The 22,529-nt window shown below is 41.6% G+C and overlaps 1 protein-coding gene across 3 annotated transcripts in view; it reads left to right on the forward strand.

Annotated features, from left to right (window-relative positions):
* rev3l (REV3 like, DNA directed polymerase zeta catalytic subunit) overlaps positions 1 to 22,529 on the forward strand; it is a 60,346-nt gene that overhangs the window by 24,407 nt on the left and 13,410 nt on the right. For 2 of the 3 annotated variants that reach the window (XM_026341571.1, XM_026341572.1), the window contains exons 2-13: positions 1,143 to 1,332; positions 2,773 to 2,847; positions 3,210 to 3,370; positions 5,946 to 6,075; positions 6,379 to 6,473; positions 7,610 to 7,714; positions 8,902 to 8,986; positions 13,245 to 13,387; positions 14,328 to 14,453; positions 15,678 to 15,915; positions 16,929 to 17,071; positions 18,181 to 22,003. In XM_026341571.1, coding sequence (XP_026197356.1) covers positions 1,143 to 1,332; positions 2,773 to 2,847; positions 3,210 to 3,370; positions 5,946 to 6,075; positions 6,379 to 6,473; positions 7,610 to 7,714; positions 8,902 to 8,986; positions 13,245 to 13,387; positions 14,328 to 14,453; positions 15,678 to 15,915; positions 16,929 to 17,071; positions 18,181 to 22,003 — 5,314 coding nt within the window. The remainder of the gene's footprint in view (positions 1 to 1,142; positions 1,333 to 2,772; positions 2,848 to 3,209; positions 3,371 to 5,945; positions 6,076 to 6,378; positions 6,474 to 7,609; positions 7,715 to 8,901; positions 8,987 to 13,244; positions 13,388 to 14,327; positions 14,454 to 15,677; positions 15,916 to 16,928; positions 17,072 to 18,180; positions 22,004 to 22,529) is intronic. The other variant, XM_026341574.1, reaches the window with a different exon arrangement.

Here is a 22,529-nt window from a genome sequence, read left to right on the forward strand (position 1 = left end):
AGAAAGTGTGCTTACAGTTGAGTTTCGCTAATAAGAACCAGAATTATTGGTTTGCATGACTAACAGTTAACCAACTAGAAGAAAACACAGGACAAACACAGCAACATTTGATTTCCAAGAACAGAAAGACAATTCTAGAATATTCCCTTTTATCTTTTAATGTTGATCTGGTATGTGTTCGAGTGTTTTTTTTTTTTGTTGTTGTTTTTTTTTGTTTTTTTGGGAAGCCCCACCACTGATATAGTTGTTGAGGCAGGCATGTCTCCTGGCATGTGTAAACATGCTCGGTTCAGGCTCTTGCTCAGCACTGCCTCCTCCTGTTCGGCGTCAGGCCATCTGTTCTTTGTAGTATTCATTTTAACACTGTTAAAAGTTATTCTCTATTATGTAACCTGTTTAAATGCAGCGCCAGCTACTCCAGCAATGTGTAGATACAAACAGAGAAAAGCAGAAGGGGGAACGAACTGGAGCGTGGTATCACACTTCACCTGAGATGACTCTTCAGCAGTGTACTTGTTTGTCTAGGAGTTGTGATGCTGCACCACCCCTGTACTAAACACTGCGTCTCCTTCTCCCCGTGCTGGCGGACCTCGTTTTACATCAGTCAAGACCATGTATATGTTCTCCACCCACAGCCCTAAGCGAAGTTCTTCCATTTTGTTTCTGTTAAGCTAATTTAGCTAATGGGCTCACAAATCACACCATCACTGGCTTTTTGTTGCACTTCCATCCATCTGTGGTGTGACTGGTCAGACAATGTACAGAGGGAAAAAGGTTTACTAAAACCAGCACACTCCATCCATCTCAATTGAAGCCTGTCAATAGATTAATAGTTTCTGCCCTAGAAATCCCAGTGAAGACTACAACCGTTGGTTCCTGCACTGTAAGCACATATTGACTGTTTCATTCAAACCCACTGTGATAGACCCAAGGTGATGAGAACTGGTTCACTGTTCAAAGACATATGGACCTAACTATAGTTCAAGTCTCATCATCTCTGGAATATGTGTTTTTTTTTTTTTTTTATATTACTATATAATATTTTAAGCATATTCAATGTGAGTCCCCATGTGAAGTCTCCTCTGTATTTTAAGTGCATACATGAAAGGAATAACATAATAGTCCTGTTGTTTTTGTTGCAGGTCAGAAGACATGTCTCCACCTTCATGGTGTGTTCCCTTACATTTACGTGCCGTACGACGGCTACGGGCAGCAGCCGGAGCGTTACATGCGGCAGGTGGCCTTCAGCATCGACAGGGCCCTCAACGTTGTGATGGGAAACCCTGCCTCTAGCACCCAGCACATCTTCAAGGTGGTGCTGGTCTCTGGCACGTAAGTGACTCGTCATTATAAAATTAACTGAGCTCATGAAGTAGAGATGGCACGTGACTGTTAAGGGTCAGATTTTATACAGTTTTATCTGATTGGTCCCGATTGGGTCTGAAAGATAGCTGAAAGACCCTTTTGAACAGTCTGTCTTTCAGATTCAGCATTTATTTTATATTTCTATTCTTTTCCATGTAAAAATACATTAATTTTGCCAATTCAGAATATAGAAGGCATCTTAAGGAATCAAAGCCACTGTCAAATATCACCATAACACCATCAAACAGATCTTTTATAGCAGATCATCAACCTAATCTGTGGGTACAACAGTGTCAAAACACTGTCAAAAAAATCGAACCAAAAAGTAGGGGATTAAACTAGACTAAAATAACCATACCTAATAAAAGTAAATACAATATGAAAAAAAAAAAAAAGTCTGAATCAAGTAGGTGATCAAAAGGTGCATTAAAATATTTAGGCACTGCAGAGACCAGGATCTAAGTTCTGCAGTGGAAAGCCTGCTGTATCCAGCTTTCACTAAAGATCCAGTTAGAAATGGTTAAGAAAAGGGCTTCACATTATGGTGTTCACATCTCGTTGGTAAAATGCACTCAGCACATGAGAATATTCTCCTCTCTCACTCCTGGATTATTTGCCAACATTCCAGCTGACCTGTAATTGCCCTGTGCGTAGAACATTGTCAAAGGTTTCACAGACGTTATGAACTATTAGGCAGCCAAATAGAAAAAAGTTTGGATAATGCAATTTGTCACACCTACAGTACCATGTTTAGCCCTGTTGAATTGGGCCGTTTGTGTGGGAAGGTCTGAGCACAGCAAGCACACTCAACTGCAGATCAAAAACAACTGCACCTAGCCCTCTAACTGGATGTGGTATTACAGTGAGATTGTTATCTGGGTCAGATCAGCAGGTTTTTTCTTAACATTTAGTTGACAAGCTCATCTTCTTCACAAAGTGCAAAGCTGTGTTTTATTTTCAAAATGTTTCAGTTTTGCTTGGTATATTGCCCGGATAATCACCAGCTATTTTTTCTCATATATTCACTACTGGTATACAACAGGATCTTTTTCATGTGTTTACTTTCTTGTTCCCGCCCCACAGCTTTTTAACTAATGAGCAGATAAGACAAACTGGTCCACTGATTCAAACCAGAGCAAAGTCATTTCCCCACTTCTATTAACAGTACCATTAAAAGGCTTATATCTAAACCAAAATAGCTTATGTATCTTGAGTTATTGTGAGAATCTATACAATTATTAATTATGAAAATGTGGGGATCATTCTTATATGCTGTGCATACTGTCAGTTTCAGTGCTCTGCACGATGGCAGCAAATTTCCCAGTGTAGACACACTGTTACAGTGAATGATGCAGATTTGTGTGCAGTGTGCTGATATGTCCTCTCACTCTGGTCTTTTTCTTCCAGGCCTTTCTATGGATACCACGCGAAGGAGAAGCACTTTATGAAGATCTATCTGTACAATCCTCAGATGGTCAAAAGGTAAAGTTACTGCAGATTGATATATTTTAATGTGAGCAGGTTCCCCTTGGCGTTACTGCTCACTAAACTGAAATCGATTGCTGCGCGTTCGCTTACATTCGAATTGATGGGCTGCCTGCGTGTCTGTGTCTGCATACTGCGTGAATGGGAGAGAGAAAGAGAGAGAGAAAAAATTACAGAGCACGGATTAAAAATAGTCTGAGCTGCATTGATGGGGGGAATAGATCAGATACTAGGGTACACAACTGTTGAGTTTAGGCAGTAGCTGAGGAAACGTGATCCCCACATTACATTTATGTAACTGTGTCCCCCTCAGATGGCAGATACACCATGTTTTATAAACAATGGTCTCTTTGTTGCAGGGTGTGTGAGCTGTTGCAGAGCGGAGCAGTGATGAACAAGAGTTACCAGCCCCACGAAGGGCACATCCCCTACCTGCTGCAGCTTTTTATAGACTACAACCTGTATGGCATGAACCTAGTTTACTTGGCAGCAGTGAAGTTCCGCAGGAGCCAGAACAAAGGTAAGAGTTCAGGAGAGAAATGACTTGAATAATATAGAAATTCTCCATTTTTCTTCTCGTTTATTTATAGTTAAATTATAATTAATCATCGACCATTCTTATCAGAAACATGATGTAGGCCCTCAGCTAAGGTTGCTCGTGGCTCTCAAGGGGTCTTATCTGTGATGTTGAACAAGTGGCCTTCTTCTGCTGTCTCAGCAGCTTCAGGACGCAGGACATGTTGCTGTTTCTGTCTCTACTGGACAGTGTGGGCAGAGCCACCCTTCTCCATGCTTTCTGCAATGTTCTCTGTGGCTCAGCAGTCATAGAGAGCAGGCCAGGAATTGCTTTCATTCCTTGTGTCATATTAAATTAGTTGTTATCTTATCTCAGCCTCAGGATGCCTCTGTTGTCTTTTTAACAGTACTCTCTGTTTCCCTCCAATAAGTTGCCCTCTCTCTTCATTACACGCTTTCTCTTGTGGTCTGTTGTTTTGGTATTTTCTCTTTGCCCTGTCTGCCTGGCTCATTTTATCAATTTTGTTCTTTTCAAGTAAAACAAAATAAAATGTGTCATGACGAAACATGATGGCAGGAGTCACTTTGCAGTCTCTACACTCTGCTCTTTGCCTGAGCTGACTTGAGCCAGGTCTTTAGAGATCTGTCAGCTCTCCAAAATGACAATACACCAACCCAGAAGCTGCAGCTTCTCCAGGTTTTGATTTCAAAGAGTTTGATTCATAAAACTCAGAAAAAGTGGGATGTATCAGTGATCTGTAAGCTAATTCACCTATACACAGTTGAATTAGCTTGTTGTTATACTGTGATTGTTCCACTTGACCTCAGTAGGCGACCCGTGAGTTGACTTTGTGGGTGTGCTATGTACTCTGAAAGTAACATTGTGTCTAGTGCAGAGTGAGCACTGCTGTTCTGATGTGCTCCATTCAGGGACAGTACAATCAACCTACACACTGGCTGATTTAAATAGTGGGTATTAACACCTATAGTGCTCTGAAGTATTGCTCCAAATTAACAAGCAATGATAAGTAAGCCATTTGATTTGTGTGTGCTGATTTTGCATTTTGTCTGCTGAGTGTTTTACTGAGAGTTTTTCAGGCATTCAACTCAGTCAGTCCCACAGTGGGAGCATCAGACTCAAATCTTGGGTGAACCTGACCCTCACAAACAAAAACTCTAGCTAGAATTTTCCTGATGGAGACTAAAACCCCTGATAACCAACTCAGTTTGATCACAGTTTAACCCTGATCTCATAGCTCTCTCTCGCCCCACTCCCAGAGAGCATCCAGCCCATTGTGGTTGCCTTCACATGCAAGAGCATTAATGATTCCAGACAGGAAATTCCACACTTTACTTTAATAAAGTTTGCTTTAAAAATCCTCCATGACTCTCCTCCAACAAAAGCAGGCTTTCCACGTTTGATCTACAGACACACTGATGCAGTCGATGCAAAGAGCTCTCCAATGCTGCCTAGCACAAAGAAACCAAAATCCCCTAATAATAGGTACTGTTTACATTTTCTTCTCCCCTCAAGCTCAAACTTGAAAGCAAATGCTTAATCTGAGATCAATTTGAGAAATGAATAAGAAAGGTCATATTATCCCATAAAGGTCCCCTTTTGCACCCCTTGTAGTTTGCCCATAGAACCAATAGGGATTTGCAGGATGCCACCATAACACTCCTTAACTACATCTGTAAACACCTGGAGAGGGGTGGAAATCATGCTGACTGTTGTTTGTGGATTTCTCATCAGCATTTAACACCATTCAGCCCCACCTGATGGTGAAGAAACTAAAAACCAAACAGTTTGGTTTGAACAGAAATGTTGTTGACTTTAAATCTGCAGGACTCAGAGAGTGAGAGTGAACGGACTTCTTCAAATGTCATTTGAACAAAACATGCTGTGCAAAAAAAGTCAACAACATCTTTTCAGTCTAGGAAAGCTGACCAAGTTTCAGATTGACAGAACTCTGATAACACTGTTTTACAGGGCTTTCATTGAAAGTGTCTTTGTATGTGGCTCACTCAGTGTGAAACAGAAAGCTTCATTAAATGAGACGGTTAAGATTTGTAGCAAAATCATTGGAACTCCATTAAGCAGCCTGTCTGACCTCCATAGGAAGCAGCTGCTGAACAAGGACCAATGGACTATTTTAAGATAAAAAGAAGTCTTAATGTGTTTAAAAGTCCCATTGCACAGCTTGAACACTTGTCTCCCAAATGGCAACAATAGCAGTGACATTAGTTTAAAAAATACATGTGGTTCGTTATATGTGGATGTGATTTTCACTAGCCATCATCCATGTCACTATAACAACATAATGCTCACCTGGTTGTTTGCTTTGGACTAGGAACACTGTGATGTAAGATGATTATATTGGCTGTTGTTGGAAAGAAAATAACAGTGGTGCACCAAATGATGACCATGCATCAAAGTTCCTTACTATAATTTCTTGTGCCTCGTGTTTTTTTTTTCCTCAACAGGTTCAGATCATTCAGCTAACCTAGTCTGTCTGGTGATAAGCCTGCTGACATCCTACTAGAGAACCTTAATGTGGTGTGTATGTGTGTTTTTCCAGAAGGCTCAGACGGGCAAACTCCAAGCAATCATCCCAGAATCAGCCCCTGGAAGAGCCCCTGCACCTCCAAGCTGAACGACAGCACCCTGGGGGGCACATATGCCCACTGGGAGGAAAACGCCCTACCCTGGTGAGTCCCACCTGCTGTATCAACTGTGAATGTTCTGACAGTACAAACTCACTGGGAATTAGTTGCATTATGTTTCATTTTCTTTCTTTTTCCTCCCAACAAGTTTTACTCTCATAAATTAAAAGTAATTAGATTTTTACTTTTTAATTATACAGTCAGTATACATGACTCATGTGGGTCAGTAGTGAAAATACAAACACCAAGAAAACAAACTATAGCAGTTCTAATTTGTAATAATAATAATGCACTTTTTAGTATTTTATTGACAATACCAGTGTATGAACATGAATTCACTGCCTGCAGCTCCTTAGTGCTGGAAGAGGTGGAGAAACAGAGCACCTGTGAGCTGGAGGTGGATGCCGTGGCTGTAGACATCCTCAACCGCCTGGACATTGAAAGTAAGTTTCAACTTTTGCTGCGCCACTGTGATAGAGGAGAGCTACTGTGGTCAGACATCTTCTGCTGAGTCACCTGTGCTTAAAGTTTGTCAGGTTGCTGAGATGACTGACAGGACAGAGCACCTTCATCTCTATCGCCATTCGTTAAATTCATCAACATGTTTGAAACATGAGCATTCGTGTAAGGAGCTTGCTTTCCCAGAGAGAGAGAGAGAGAGAGAGAGAGATTAACAGAGGCTGTTAAGTCTTTGCAGAATATCCTTAAAGGTCAGGGTTTGGTGACTTTGTTGCTGTATTTAATAATCACATCTGCATACATCTGGATTTCTCATCTCTGAGCTTCCATCATGGTGGAATAAAAACATACGTCATCATTTGCTGTTCAGGCAGCTAAACTAGGTGTGGTGTCTTTCTAGCCATCTCCTCTCCCATGGGCAAGCCAAACATATCCTCTTTTTGTTGTGTGGGTGTGACAAACATCCATAGACGACTGTCAAACTGAATAATGCTCTTAAATAAATGGCAAGTTTGAAACCACGACTGCACTCACCAGTGTTGGATGTTTTGCCTGCAGTTGAAGCCAATCACACAGGCCGTGCTGGTTTTACTGCTGACACAGATGTTGTCTGGGTGGTAAAGCCAAACCTTTCTCCGCTTGGTAAATTCACTCTGGCATTTGAAGCCACATGTGCAGAGTTTGTAAGTGCAAGTTCAAAGGAGCAGTTCAGTAACTGCCCTTGTCCTTGTCAGACAGGCAGAGCGAGTGTTGCTGAATGTTTTGTTTGTGAGTTAGGGACAACGCTTGGATCAGAGCTGTAGTACAGTACACAGTAGAAGTTCTTATAATTTAGATCAGGCTGGGTGCAGAAGTGTAATTACCACTCAGTATCTGCTCTGGAATAAAGAAAGGAAAGGAGAGGCCACTCCAGGGCTGGTATTGACTCATACTTTTCCATCCACTTTGTTACAGTAAGTTAAAACTTTACAGAATGTATGAGTTCCATGTGCTGGTCAGTGTAGCTTAGATACAAAAATCAGAGAGGCTTTATTGTAGGGTTAATAACTTCATTGAAAAGACAGTAATGTGATGGTCTTGTTATCTGATACACTGTGTTGTTATTCACCTCTCTGTTCAGATCAGATTGGCAGAAACCCTGGCCTGCAGGCCATCTGGGAGGATGAGAAGCAGAGGAGGAGAGAGAAGAACCAGGCCTCCCAGATAGAAACCCCTCAATCACAAGGTGAGCAAATCCACAGTGGAAACTCTTCGTCATGTCCATCCTTTTTCTCAAATAACTAGTGACGTATTCTCAACATAAAAGAAGAAATGTCATTGTTATTAGGTTGGTGGCACTTTGGAATGTGGAACAGCAATTCTAGTTACTTCCAGATTTAGTCGTAATGTTGATTATTAAGGAATTTTAGAAAATGTCTGCTGCTTACTTTGTGATCACCATGGGAAACATGGAAATAATTCAGACCATTATTATTAGAGAGCAAGAAAATCTTCATGATAAGGTTCATGCTTTTCGCGACAGTTACGTAGGTGAATTTACCAATTGTCTTCTACATAGAATTTAAAATTTTTTACTCTAGAGTAAAACCAAAAACAGAACTAAACAAAACCCATGAACGTCCATTTCCCCAGGAACAGGTGGTGTTCATCAGTGTGAAACCAGCGACTCATGACTGTGCAGTAAAGAGTTCAGTGAATCCGACTTGGCTCACTCACACAAACAAACTTCAGAGAAAAACAGGAAATTTAGGACACGAGTACAGTGTTTTCTATTAGCTAAGCACGTCAGAGAAGCATCATCTTTAGGGTGCGATTTGTGATACAACTTGAATCTTTCTGCACCCTGAGTTGTCCTCACAGATATGGACAGATACAGATACGGAGCTGTCATGTGAAAAGAGTGATAAATAACCACACACTGATCTGCTGTGTTGTAATGAATTGGCCTTCATTCAGTACACAGAGTTCTAAAAAGTGTAGGGAAAGGGAAGGGACTGACGTGTAAGGTCTGTTTCTTACAGAGATTATACAGATTGTACAGAAAATATGACGGGTTTAAAGAAAAAAGACATTGCTGGTCTGGTCTGTGGAATTACTCCCAGGCTCATTTCATTATTGTGCTTAGAGTAAGTGCTGTAACATCAGTAATGCCAAAATTACCCAGTCACTACCAGCATACTGAACAGCAGTTTGTAACCATAATGTTATAGTTGTTGCTAAGCGTCCGAGGACTGGAAGATGTGGGGCGGCAGTATATCAGTTGGTAGAGCAGTTCTCTACGAACCACAGGGTTGGTGGTTCGATTCCCAGTTTTTTCTGGTTACATGTTGTTGTTGTTATTATTATAAATATTTTCTGAATTTCCAGGAATGAAGTGTGCAGTGTTGAAGTTGTTTGTCTGATGTATTCCAGATCGTGTGTTTGTCACTTCAACGGAGAGCGAGAAAATCTTCATGAAGCGATTCAAGGAGATTCTGAAGGAGAACAAGTTTGACTTGTGAGTTCCTCATTTTTCCTCTGATCTGCTTTTATGGGGAACCTCATGTTTCTCTCTTGTTTGGTTCTTTGTGCTGAACTTTACTGAAGCTCTTGCGTGTCCTCAGTTTCCCCGTGCCTTATGGCGTCATGTCAGTGTTTGTCCACCTCCTCTTTCCTCTCAGGGTGGAGTGTGGGAGTGAAAGCAGAGGTTGGAATGCTTGGACAGGAGAGATGGAGAAAGTGAAGTCAGAACAGATGTATAAAGTGGGGGTGTGGATGGAAGGGGCATAGTGCAGCAAAAATGGGAAAGGAGAGATTAAAGTGATGTCAATGAGGTTACACCCACACCTCCCACCCTATCCTACAACGTACAGGCGTACAAGTATTTCCTGTTATAAATAAAAGTACAGTTGGCTCGGCAGCCAGGCATTCCTGTGCATCAGATCCAGATGGCTTCTATTCACTAACCCCTGATATCAGACAGGACCAGAGGAAAGGGAGAGGGCAGCATGCTGTGGGAGCAGCGTGGGCTTTCAGTGTAGAGCAGGGCTCGTCCTGAGAGAGGGAGCACACACACAGTTTACTGGTGGAGCTTCCACTGCCTGGCCGCCTTAGTCACTCTCTCACACACAGTCAACCATTACCTTTCTGTTAGCGTTCCTCCTTACCACTACGGTTGCTAAATTCTCATTGTCTCAATTGTTGTGGTGGTTTCAGTTATAACACTTTTAATTGTTTAACCCGCTGCTGCATTAATGATTAAAAATTTCCTACTATAAAAAAATTGGTCTTATGCTGTAGTGTGATAGTGGGAAATATATTGTTTGCATATGTGTTATAATGATGTGCCTACAATCACAACAAGTGTTAAGAGATTCAGGCGAATGATAAAAAAAGATCTTAATACAACATGACATCAAGGTAATATTTCATTCTTTTTCTATTGCTTTGGCTACTTTTTTTCGGTTTGTATTTTGTATACCTCTCAACACTTAATTAAAGGCACTTGGAACTCGGAGTGGAACTACCAACTTAGGGTGTTGTGGGTACGTTTCGCACCAACTGAACTACAGCACCCACGGCTAGTGGGTGGCATCAGAACTATGTGAAAATGGCAGGAGTCAAATTGTTGTTAAGCATAATGGAGCCTTTCCAGTGTCAAATAATTGCTCCACTTCAGGCTTCTGAAGAGGGTAGTACATAAAACACTGTGGAAACTAGATAAGTTGTATCCAAAGCAGGATTATCATCAGCAGAAGTTCACTTGGAAACAGTGGTTGTGTTATTCAGACTCATTTTGCTCAGCAGTGAAGCCAGCAAGGGGGGCGTGGCTTGTGAGCGAAATGTGTTAATCGCTCCAGCAATCTCTTGACGCCTGCCAGGCCCCATCCCTCATCGCCTCTAAAGTCGTTAGCGAGCAGACTAATTAAGAGGCAGCCAGACAGTGGCACATGCACACTGACGCTCTGGAGCCTTTTCCCAAACGGCCCAGCAGAACGCAGTGTCTGAGTGACAATGAGACAGCAGTAACATCTCAACAGCAAAATGTCAGCTGATTTAAAAACAAACCCACATTTTATATGTTTCCAGCCATGTTTTCATAAATTAAAAATGATTATATAATAAACACTGTCAGACACTGGCTCTCAGCACATCTTTGGCCCCAGTGTTTTTAGAAAGTGTTTGTTACTTTGAACTTGAGCTACAAAAATCACTGCTGCTCATTCAGAACTGAACATCCTTCCTCCAGATAAGATGAGGATCAGCTAAAGACTAGCACCTCAAATGAAATTCTTTGTTTTCCTTCCACTTTTTTCTGACCATTCCTGTGAAATTTCTTCCACTTGTGGCGGCTGCTAGTCTGGTCTACATTTCAATATTTTCAGTGTCACTAAGTGGTGAGTTGCTAGGCAATGCAGAAGGGCAGTGTGGGTAAGAGAGTGTGATAGGCGGCTTGTAGCTGAGAGCAATCTGGAGAGATACAAAGCCCAGTTGGCTGCCTGCCCGTTTTCCATTCATATTCTTTCTCAAACACACAGACACACACCACTTATCCGCACACGCTTGTATATGCTCAGACACAGACAAGCGCACACACTCACTTAGCAGACAACAAACATTCTGCACACCAGCACACACTGTGTACAGTTTGTGTTTACAGACGCACAGAGTAAACACAGCACTTCCCTTGATTAAGACCCACAGTAAAGACATGCTAATAAAACAAGACTGCCTGAGAGCAGATAGCAGAAGGTCATTTGCTTTGTGAGTCAGGTAACAGCCAAGCTGACAACACTGTACATGTACAGTTTGGGACTCTAAGTTATGTTGAAAGTGAGAATTAGTCTGTAATTCCATGGACGTGCATGTACTGGATTTGAGAATAAGCTTAATTTAAGTTGGTTGTCTTAGTTCAGTGACTGCTAAATCAAAGGTAGTGTTTTCAGTAATCAGTAGTAATTATTTTGGCTTGAATCCACTAGAATGAATTATATTAAAGATTGATTCTTTTTATGCAGCTATGTGTCCATTAGCTGTTTTGCAAGAAAGACTTGAGAAGAAGAAAGGAGTTTGTCTGGAATTGCTTTGTTAATAACAACAAAGACTAAATGTCAGCAGTCTCCTGTAGACAGAACTGTGATAGTTCTTGTCATAAGATGGCCATGTTGTGAGGTGTTCAGGGACAGCACAGAGTATAGGTCATCTGTGTTTTGAAGACCCCCAAGCCCCAATAAGCAAAAACAAGGTATGAACTAAACAGTGGCTCTAAACTTGAGATTTGGAGCAAACCATGGATTTGAATCTTCACACAGTGATAAGTTTGGGGTGACAGATGTTAATGCACCGTGATAAACATAGTCCAACATGTTAAGACATTGTGCAGAGGAATTCCTGCATAAGACATGACCATTATAAAGAACTCATAAGATGATAATAATAAGAAGAAAAATAATAGATACTTAAGATTTAATAGATATTTTTTTCTGAACCAAAGATGTGGAACCCCGATGTGATGATAGACTCTGTGAGACAGCTTTCAAGTGGAAGATGATGTTAAAATCATTTGCACTAAGTCATTATCCAAAGCAACTTACAAGTTGGATGAAAAGCAAGCAAAAACACAAGGACTGGGGTGAGACATTCAAAGCGAAGTGCCAAAGAACATGTTTTCGTTTCCTGAGACAAAATTGCCAGATAGACTTTTTCTTTTTTGTACACGGAAAGTGGCAAAAGGCTTCTGTTGTTGGTTATTTTTTTTAATACCAGGAGTGAGGCTGCTGAGCAAACAGACAGAGGTAGCTTATTCAACTATTGTGGGTCCACAGATCTGAAAAATCTGCTTTATATATACATCTATGTGAGATGTAGGGATCACCAGATGTAATTTGTTGTCAAAGCACAATGGGAGAGGGATTGTAGATGATGTAGATGTAGTGTAGAGTGTCAGAGCTTTGAACCTTATGCAGGCAGCTACAGGAAGCTTGTCCAGAGAAATGGTGGTATGATGTATCCTTTTTGGTTGATCAAAAAAGAGATGTGCTGTTATTGGGATCATTTAGAAGGTTTAATAGTGTATGATAAAAACATTGTCACTGCTTAGTAGTCAAGAGAAGAGGTAAGAAGTTCAGAAAGTTAGCCTCTAAATTTTCTGATGTTAAAGAAGGCAAATCTATATATCTCAGATCTGAACCAGATATCAGGCCTAAAAAATAAAACATCTACTCTTAGTTGTCCTACAGCATGTATTTAATCTTCAGAATTACTATTCACACAATTCACAGAGGAGTAAATGGATTTTGAAGACCAGTATTATGTAAATCTATTGGTAGAGTCACAATAAGGCAAAAGAGTCATACTGACAGTAGTACCCATGCAGGTGATGACCGCGCCCCAGGGACCTCAGAATGGTAACACTGTTCATACTGTAAGTTCAGTCAATAACCAAATAATAAAGATAATAATTGTACAAAGAAATGTCATGAAATGTGGTCGTTATGCAAGCTAATAATATTGTATTGAAGTCTCTGTTCCTCCATTTACAGTGAAGGTTCTCCTGTTTCAGCAGCAATTACAATAAATGATGACTGTCAGTGAGAAAAACATATCTGCTGCCTGGTTATAAGTAGGAAATAGCTGCTGTGGCAGGTGTGCTTACAATGTACACAGACAGTCATCAGACTGCATGAAGGTGGACTAAGACAGCTCAAACCCTGCTTTGACAGACTCGGATGACAGAAACATTCCGATGTTGAGTTAAATTATGTTTCAATGTCAAGGACACAAGCATCGTCTGTGGGTGACGGGGAGGACCAAGAGGATTTTCTCAGTGACCTTAGTCTCCATTCTGATCCCCTGACCCCAGAGGTACTGCCATGTACTGCTGCCAACGCTGTGGAGGTGCACAGAGACTCTGAGCCAGGTGAGGAAACCTGCTGCTGGGATTCAGGAAGCAGAAATATGTCACAAATTTGTAAAATGAATCTTTATTTAGATATTCTTACCAAACAAACTTAAAATGTCTTTGCATAGGTGTCTCTGTTGTAGAAACGTGTAGATGTAGGTTTCACCCACTGGCAGCACCACACAATAATATGTATGTTGCAGCAAACATTATTAGACTGCTTAAGGACTGTGTGCCTTGCTGCTGAGTAAGAGTTTGAATAGAGAGTGTAGTTACAGTGATTAAAGTGCTGTACAAATTATGCTGTGTGTGTCTGGTTATGGTGCTAAAAATATCTGTGCTGAGCAGTTAGAGGCTATTTTAAATGTAACCAGTTACCATAGAACCTTTTCTGACAAATTAGCCAATAGGACAACAAGTGATTTACAGTTGAGATTGGAAGTTTACATGCACCTTGGCTACTTACATTTATTATTAAATAAGGTTTTTCATAATTCTCCTCAACATAAAATATCTATTTGTGTCCAAGCTTCAACTTCCTGGCAAAGTATCTACATGTTACATCTTATGTGTTTTTTCTATGTTTGCAAGCAACATGACACTGGGTCAGAAGGGAGGCTCTAAAATAAAGCTAGGCCCCCTGTTGTCACCCAATAATGTCAGTTAACAGATGTAAAGCATTTAAAGTTCATGGCAGAAACTTCCAAAGCGACTATCTACTGGAATCCAGATATTATGAATTAGTCAAATAAATCGGTGTCTGATCACGTTGCTATCCTGCTGTGTGTGTGTGTGAGTGTTTGGTGTGATGGTGAAGCTTCTCTACATCATAGTAGTGCACTTGTGTGTAAATGTGTTTATGAACCTCTCCTCTTCTGTTCCCTCAGTCGAGGTCTGCCTGTATAGCAAGGTGTCCAGAGATGCTAATGCCTTGTTTTTTTTTTCTTCCCTTCTTCAGACTCAGTGAGGGTTGATAAAATCCCAGAGGAGGCAGTGGTTGATGAGGAGGCCATCTTGAGTCTCTTAGAGAACAGTCAGACCTTCCTACCACTGTCGCAGACGTCCAACCACTCACCTCTGTTAGGTATGATGGCCACTAGAAGAAATGTGATTCAGATCCACTAACAACTCCAAACTCAGTCTATTCTTATTTTCTGTTTAACATATACTAGTACATCTCTGCAATTATAATGTAAAGTTGTTGATCATTTATTTTAAAAATGAAATGTATATTATATTATATTATATTATATTATATTATATTATATTATATTATATTATATTATATTATATTGATTTATTGCATGTTAACTTAAATATTTCAAGCCTTTGTTTTAATTTCAGTGACCACTTCTTACATCAGCCTGTGGCTCTTTTGAGGGTTACTAGTGATCAGGTTGCTTTGACAGCAGCTTCAGCCTGTCTGTATTGTTGGTTTTTCTCATCTTCCTAGGGTTTAGTTCAGGTGAGCTGACTGGCCAATCAAACACAGTAATATCATGGTCAGAAAACAGTTAGTGGTAGGTAGGTGCTAAATCCTGCTGGACAATGAAATCAGCATCTCTGTGTTGATTTTGGATATGATAAATCACAGAGGACCAGCAGACCAACACCAGCAGGTGACATGGCCCCAAATCAACTCCACACTGAACTTTAAGAAGCTTCCTCCACACTCTCGGATCTTGATTTCAGAATTAAATGCAAAATTTCATTTTCATCTGAAAACGGACTTTGGACCACTAAGCAACGGTCCAATTCTGCTGTCGTCTCTGGGTCTGGGTTCTTGATGCACTGACTCCCGCCCCCCTGCACAGCTTGTGAAGCTCTCCCAAGTTCTTGAAATGTCTTTGCTTGACAATCGTCTTAAGGCTGACAACATATCTGTTGCTTGTGAACCTTCTCCTGCCACATTTTCCCTCCCTGTCAACTGTGCAAATATGCTTCAATTACAGCTCTCTGTGAACAACCAGACCTTTAAACAATGAACTTCTGTGGCTTGACCTCCTCCAATGTCAATGATTGTCTTCTGGACAACTGTCCAGTCAGCAGTTTTCCCTGCGATTCTCTCAATATACTGTATGACTATACAGAACAAAACTAAATATTTTACTTCCTCTTCACATGTTATGAATGTAGAATATATGATAGTTTCACTGTTTAAATTAAAAACAAAACAAACTAAAACTTTTCACAGTATTGTAATTTGCTGAAATGCTGTTGTTTATATAGTCTTTGTTTGATTGATTGATTGAAAATCTGTCTATCCTGAAATAATATCTTAAATACTTTGTTTTTGGTGTCTATGCAGACAGCAGCCAAGACAATGCCATCATCAATTTACTGGCTGGCCTGGAGGACGATGGATTCTGCAGAACACCCAATAGGCAAGATTCCCGCTCCCAGACTCTTCCTGGTGCAAGGAGCTACCACTGCAACAGTGATGAGGAAGAGGCAGGGCCAGAGCTGGACAAGGAAGAGGCCGAGCTTAGTGTGTTAATGTCACAGCGATGGGACAGTGAGGCACCTGAAAACTCATCCCTGCCAAGGCAAGTTCATCTCTGTTCCATTTGAGTGAAAGCAGAAAGAAGTCGCTGTATTGTCTATATCAACAGAAAAGATACAGACAAAGAGAAAACTGTTGGTACCTTTCTGTTAAAGAAAGAAAAACCCACAATGGTCACTGAAATAATGTGAAACTGAATAAAAACTTGCATAAGAGAGTTAATGTAACGGTATTAATGTACTGAGGCTCTACAGACTCAAAAGTGGCATCAACAGGCATTGAAGTAAGGACAGGCAGGAAGTCCAGGGACGCAGGGATTTGGTGGCCACGGTGGCAATTGGGAAAGAACTAGCAGGGTGATAAGTATGCAGCAGCAGGGAGCATGGACAAGGTGGGAAGGAGGAAAGGACGCTGACCTGGAATGACATCTGGAAGGCAGAACTAGAGCGTATTAAGTTCATGATACAAGCCGTCTGTGATGTGCTCCCCGGCTAACTTGCATGTCTGGGGCAAGAGTGATGTTCCAACTTGTCCACTCAGTCCTGGAAGACGGATTCTGGGGCACATTTTGAGCAGCTGCCCATCAGCACTTGGAGAAGGCCACTATCATTCAATCGTTCACACAATCATTCACAGACTTTTTCACAAGTCTTTATCTTGCTTGGCATCACAGAAGCTGCAAAGAGGAGAGGCATCAGGTCCACCACAGAGGCTGCAGAAAGAGCCTCAAAGTGTATTTGGAATGGTCAGAAAAGTGGGTGAGTGCTGCTGAGACACAACCCCATCTGGATCACCTGAGGAAGGTTATCTAATAACCCCTGAGGATCTCAGAAAACATCACTGATGATGTGTCCCAGTGCATCCGTGGATGTATCTGTGCACTGTGATGTTTAAATTATGCTTAGCTTTACAATGTCTGCCCATGCTTTTGCCCCTTTGAGACAGTTGAAACCTTGCTTGAGCCCAAACATGAGCTGGAAGACAATGAGCAGTCATATGGACGGCCATCCACAATGAGCTATTCGCTCAGTTTTCCCATCATTCCTGTGTTTACAGGTCCAACGTGAAGGAGGGAGAGGACTGCTTCAGTGATGAGCAGCAGGAGTCTTCTGATGAAGACATGGAGTGGAGCGGGGACAATGCTCTGTTTGCCAATCTGTCCATTCCTCAGCTCGATGGGGCGGCCGACGAGAGCAGCGGTGAGTCACATCATCTCAGTTTGTTTATTGATGCTGTTGATGCACATTTCATCTGAACTACCAGAAAACAGATCTGACAGCAGCTGCACAAATTTAAGTTGACGGCAGGTTTTAGCTGTGATCTAATTTCATTATGAAGATTTTAATATAGTACAAGCCTTGGAATTATTTGCCAGGGGTACTGTTATTAAGTTGAATTAATTAAGTAGTATTAATTAACTTTTAATGAACTTAATGTAAGATCCTAATATACTTCTCATTTGTGTGTGTGTGCCACTTTTCATGCAAGTGAAATTGCCTTTTTATATCACAGAGCTGTTGGTGCAGCATCAGAATATATTGTTTCATTTTTAAAATTGCAATGCAAATAGCTTATATTACTATTATCTATGGATGAACTACAAAGGGTTTATGTTTAGCCTAAGAAAGTAAAACAGTGCCCATATAGAAGCTTTAGCTCTGTTGAGGCATTTAGGGACAGTATAGGTCATCCATGTTTCAAAGCACTTAAACCCCAATAACCCAATAGTTGGTGATTTAATAAAATACTGCAACAAAATTTATTTTTTATAACGGTGCCTCTAAAGTCACGATCTGAATTAAGCTGTGGATTTGGAGAATTGTTACACCCCAGAAACATTTTAGGCATTTCAGGGCTTCTTTTCCCTGTAGATTCTTTATAACTTAAGATAATTAAGTAAGTCTTCTAGGTCTAGCTGCCTTCATAACAGCAGCATCTATTTCTAAACTAGCTGTACATAAGCTGTATGCAGTTTCACTGTAATTATAAGGTCATAAGACATTATGCCAGTTTAAACTGTTGACAATGAGGAATTCAGGGAAATGATAAAATATGGACCACAGTGATATCCAGGCTTATAGTGTTTGATCATTGCTTGTGTCTGATTGGCTGACATTACTTGTGGCCAAAGATACTGTTGAATTGTACTACTGTCATCTAATTTTATTAAAAGTTTTTATCAACATTTTTTAAACAATGTGTTTAATTTAAAGAGAAGTAAGTAGTCAAATATTGTCTTGTAAATATTTGTCTAGCATATATGAACTGTTATTAAGGTGCTTCTTCTGCTCTTATGTTGTATCCTTAGATTCATCCTTAACAGACGGAAGCTCCAGGACCCAGTCTTCTCTCATAGTGTCAGAAAAGATGCTTGGGAAAATAAACCCTTTCCCTGGTGAAACTATCCACCCTGAGCCACCTTCCTCGGCTAAGATTGTTCTGGAATGTAAGCATTCTGATCACAGACCAGTTCATACGCTGGACACAGAGCAATCACTTGACAAGCACTTTCAATCAAAAAGCAGCCAGGACAGCAGTAGTGAATGTTCAACAGGTTTCAAGGTTAATAAAGAAATCCCCTACATCCCGCCAGTCAAGCATCCTATTCCCTGCAAAAGAGCCAGTCACCCTGAGGTGTCTCCCATGTGTGTAGACAAAGAAGACATCCATCCCCTATACAGCTATGACAGGAAGACATCCATAGTTTTGGATAACACAGACCTTGAAAGTTTCTCATTTGGTAATGGAAAGCTTGCCAAAAGCAGGAAGAAGTATGGCAGCATAAAGAATGTAGAAACAAACTGTCTCTCTATTCTTCAAAACCACAGGACCTTCTCCCTCTGTTACTCAGAGCTGAGAAACTGCTCAGCAAAGACAGAGCTGGAACTGAACCAAAAGGACAGTAAAAGCCCCATCCTAAGGAATATTCCCTCAGCCCGGACATCAGTGGATAAGGAAGAATTCCTTGATCCTCAGGAGGAGGAAATGGGGCGGGACAGTGAAGAGGGAGATGTTGGTGAACTGAAAATCAGGTACGAGGACTATCAGGAAAATAAAACTGAGAGGACAATTGTGGCCCAGCAGGAAGCACACTACAAGTTCTTCCCCAGCGTCATCCTCTCCAACTGCCTCAGTAGGAAGAAAGCTGGGAGCAAAAAGCTTACTGATTACTGCAGCAAGCTAGAGCAGGCACAGCCTCGCAAATACAGGCTAAAAGTGAGTAAAAAAAGGTTAGGAATGGCAGGACAGAGAATGAAATCAAACATAATTGAAAGCTCTGTCTGTGAGGGTCAGGTTAGCACTGCTTTTACCTCTGTCATGCTTGCGGGTCCACTGACAGTGGACACAGATCTGCCAGTTTCAGAGGATAAACCAGTAAATGAGCCCCAGCCTGTTAAAGATGGGCCCATTATAGAGGGAAAGCCCGTCACTAAGGAGGAGCAAGTAACTGAAGAGAGGTCTTTAAATGAACAGATAGAACCATTTTCAGAGCCCCCCGCCACCAACTCCACTATTGTTTCCTGTTTTTCTGAAGAAGGTAAAGACACAACAGAGGATAGGTTAAGCCCATTGCAAGATTTATCCACAAAGGTGGACAAAACAAAACCTTTGCCTGGTAGTAAATATACCTTGAGGGCCAAACGGAAGATGAGCTATGATGGTGAGGATGGAGAACACTCAGGTTCCACTCGTTCTAAAAGCCCGGCCTCTGTCAAGATCAAGAACAGTAATGTCTCCAGTGGGCAGGAAGTAAAATACAACAAACGGCGCAAGAAAGAGCCCCCTATCATCATCAAGTACATTATTATCAACAGGTTCAAAGGACAAAAAAACATGCTGGTGAAGTTGTCCAAGCTGAATGCAGAGGAGCAACTTGTATTGCTGACACCAGACAAGCTGGAGCAGTACACGAAACTGGCCCCTCTCAAAGATTTCTGGCCTAAGGTGCCTGAGTCCACTGCTGTCAAATTTCCTGTCACTGAGCCAAAGGCTAAGAAACACCCCAAACGAAAACCAAAGGTCAACTCCAATAATAAGAAAACTGTTAGCACCTCCTCTAGAACTCGAGTCAGGCAGGGTGAAAAGCTTAAAAGGACTAAAGGCTGGCAGAGAGGCCCAGTCCTTCCCTCTCTACCACCTCCTCGGCCATATTACTGTGAGCTAGCAGATGACCTTGACATAGAATATTCTGATGTCATGGTAGAATTGGGCTACCTCTCTGATAGATCCCCAAGCCCTATAGACTCAACACCTCCACGTTGTTGGTCACCAAGTGACCCTCTTATGGACAGCTCAGAGCAACTGATAAACCCACTCAGTGACCCATGTCTTAGTTCTGCTTTTCACAAGCCACACACTGTGTCTTCAACCAAAGGAGTTCAAAATAAGTGTCAAACTGCCAAACTTAAGAAAGCTGCAGACCCTAAAAGGAAAATGAGCAAGAAGGCTACTAAGCAGGAGCCATCAGAGGAAAATGAGTCCAAAAAAGAGAAAGCAAGAAGAAGTAGTGGTACTGCTTCAAGGCAGAGAAAGAAAGCTAAAGATGCAGCTGAAGCCACAGTTAACAGTTCAATAACACCTACAAGGTCTCGCAAAAAGAAAACTGAGGAACGTAAAGACCATGACCATGACAAAGACAGTTCTCTGCTTCTTTTTCCAGATGATCAGCTACCTCCTTCTGAGAGTTCCTCTCAAAAGGTCCCTCCATTTCAGCACCCAGTTAGCACAGATAGTCACAGCCAGGGCAGTTCCCAGACTGCATCTATACCAGACTCTAACTCAGTAGCCCAGTCTGTAGAGCCAAAGGTTGAGGACTGTGAGACTTCAATAATGGAGGTCAACCAATCCTTTTCACGACCAGCTCAGTGGAAGCAGCAAGCTTGCCAGACCACTCTGGTAAAATTAGAGGCTTCACAGGAGGAGTCCACCACTTCTCCATTACTGCAGGCTGGTCAACCCTTTGTGGAGCACAGTAAAGATACTGAACTAGCAGTAGCCTCCCCACACTCAGGCCCTAAGAATGGAGAGATCCCCACTCTTTGTGAGATCCCTTCTAGCTTGACTGTTCTCAAACAACTTCTCCAGAAGAGACGAGAGGGACAAGCCCTTCCTCTACAAGCGATTAGTATAGACAGCCACTGCACTGCCATAGCTCAGACTGCAGCACTACTAGATACCACAACTAAACCAGCTAAATCCAGAAAAGCTCTCTCCACCAATCATCGCAAACCAAGGGCCCCAAAATCTACCCCTGTCAAGGACAATAAGCCCAGAAGCAGGAAAGGTAAAATGAGTAGTACGCAGCCACATCTGATAGTGAAGCAGGAGGGCAGTGTGTCAGATGACTGCTCCCTCTTTGTTTCAGACCCAGGCCTGGACAGTTGCAACTTCATAGAAGACAACTTGTCACCAGAGCTTCCACACAATTATACCTTTGATATAAATGCTATAGAGTTTCCCAGCCCATACAGTGGTAGCCAGTTTGTCCTTACTGATAAAAATTTACCAGTTAAGTTCCTGAGTGATGTAAGCCAGGACGTTGTGTCTGTTCAGGCACTGGGCTCTGAGAAGAAACTCGATAGGTTGTTTGGAACTGTGGAGGAGCTTCAAAGGACTTCTGACTGCCACAAACCAAGGCCTGACAGCCCTGATAGTGCCAAGAACAGTGAGTCTGAGTCAAATCACTTCACATCCCTCAACTCTGAGAAAATGAAGAGTAGGGAGTGGGACTTTTCTTTAGGTAAAGCCCATACACTCAGCCCCTTCCAAGACTTTCACTGTGAGAGAAAAGAGCTGCTCTTTTCCATCTTTGACCCTGTCCTACCACTACCTTTAAGCTCAGCATCCTTTGTTGACCATGAGGGCTCACCAACAGGGGATGTTCTTGAGGGCATTGATGGACTAATGTCCACCACACCCAATAGCTCGCCCTGTTCTATTGGCTCGCTGTCACAGGTGAGGGCGAGCCAGTTGCTGAAGAGCGCAGGAGGTGGCGCCCACATTCTCAAGCCCCTCATGTCCCCTCCAAGCCGGGAGGAGATCCTCAGCACTCTACTAGACCTGGAGATGTCAGAGGCCACCTTCCAGGAGCCTTTCTGCAGTGACCCCTCTGATGCCCCAGGGAAGCCAATGTAAGACTTTATGCAACAGTGGCAAACAGTAATTTACTTTTAACACTGTGTTGCAAATGATTAAGATGTGTGTAGAATAAATAACTAGATAAAAATTGATCAGAAAAAAACCCTATAAAAGAAAAAGAGTTAGTTAAATTTTGGTTTCACTCAGAACTTATGAGCATCTTTGTAAGACAAGATAAACATTGTTACTTAAATATACCATGTGCCTATTGGACCATTAGCACTGCAAAAAATGAGGTATTTGTGAAATAGGTTATTTTTATAATGCAAGTGTAAAGGTTAGCAGGAGCATTTATAAAAGAATTTTTGTTTTATGGGAAATTAAATATAGTCATTGCATTTGTAGTTTGGTGAGTAACACTGAAAGTTAACAGACCTCTGGTCTGTTGACGAGTGAACTTCACAGAGTGCCGGAAACCAAAAGAACAACAAACGTTGGCACAGAAATGTTAATATGTGGTGCTATTTTATACACAGTAAAACATTTGGTGCATTTGTTGAACTCACTGATCTAAAATAT

Source organism: Anabas testudineus, chromosome 24, assembly GCF_900324465.2.
Source record: "Anabas testudineus chromosome 24, fAnaTes1.2, whole genome shotgun sequence".
NCBI lineage: Eukaryota > Metazoa > Chordata > Actinopteri > Anabantiformes > Anabantidae > Anabas > Anabas testudineus.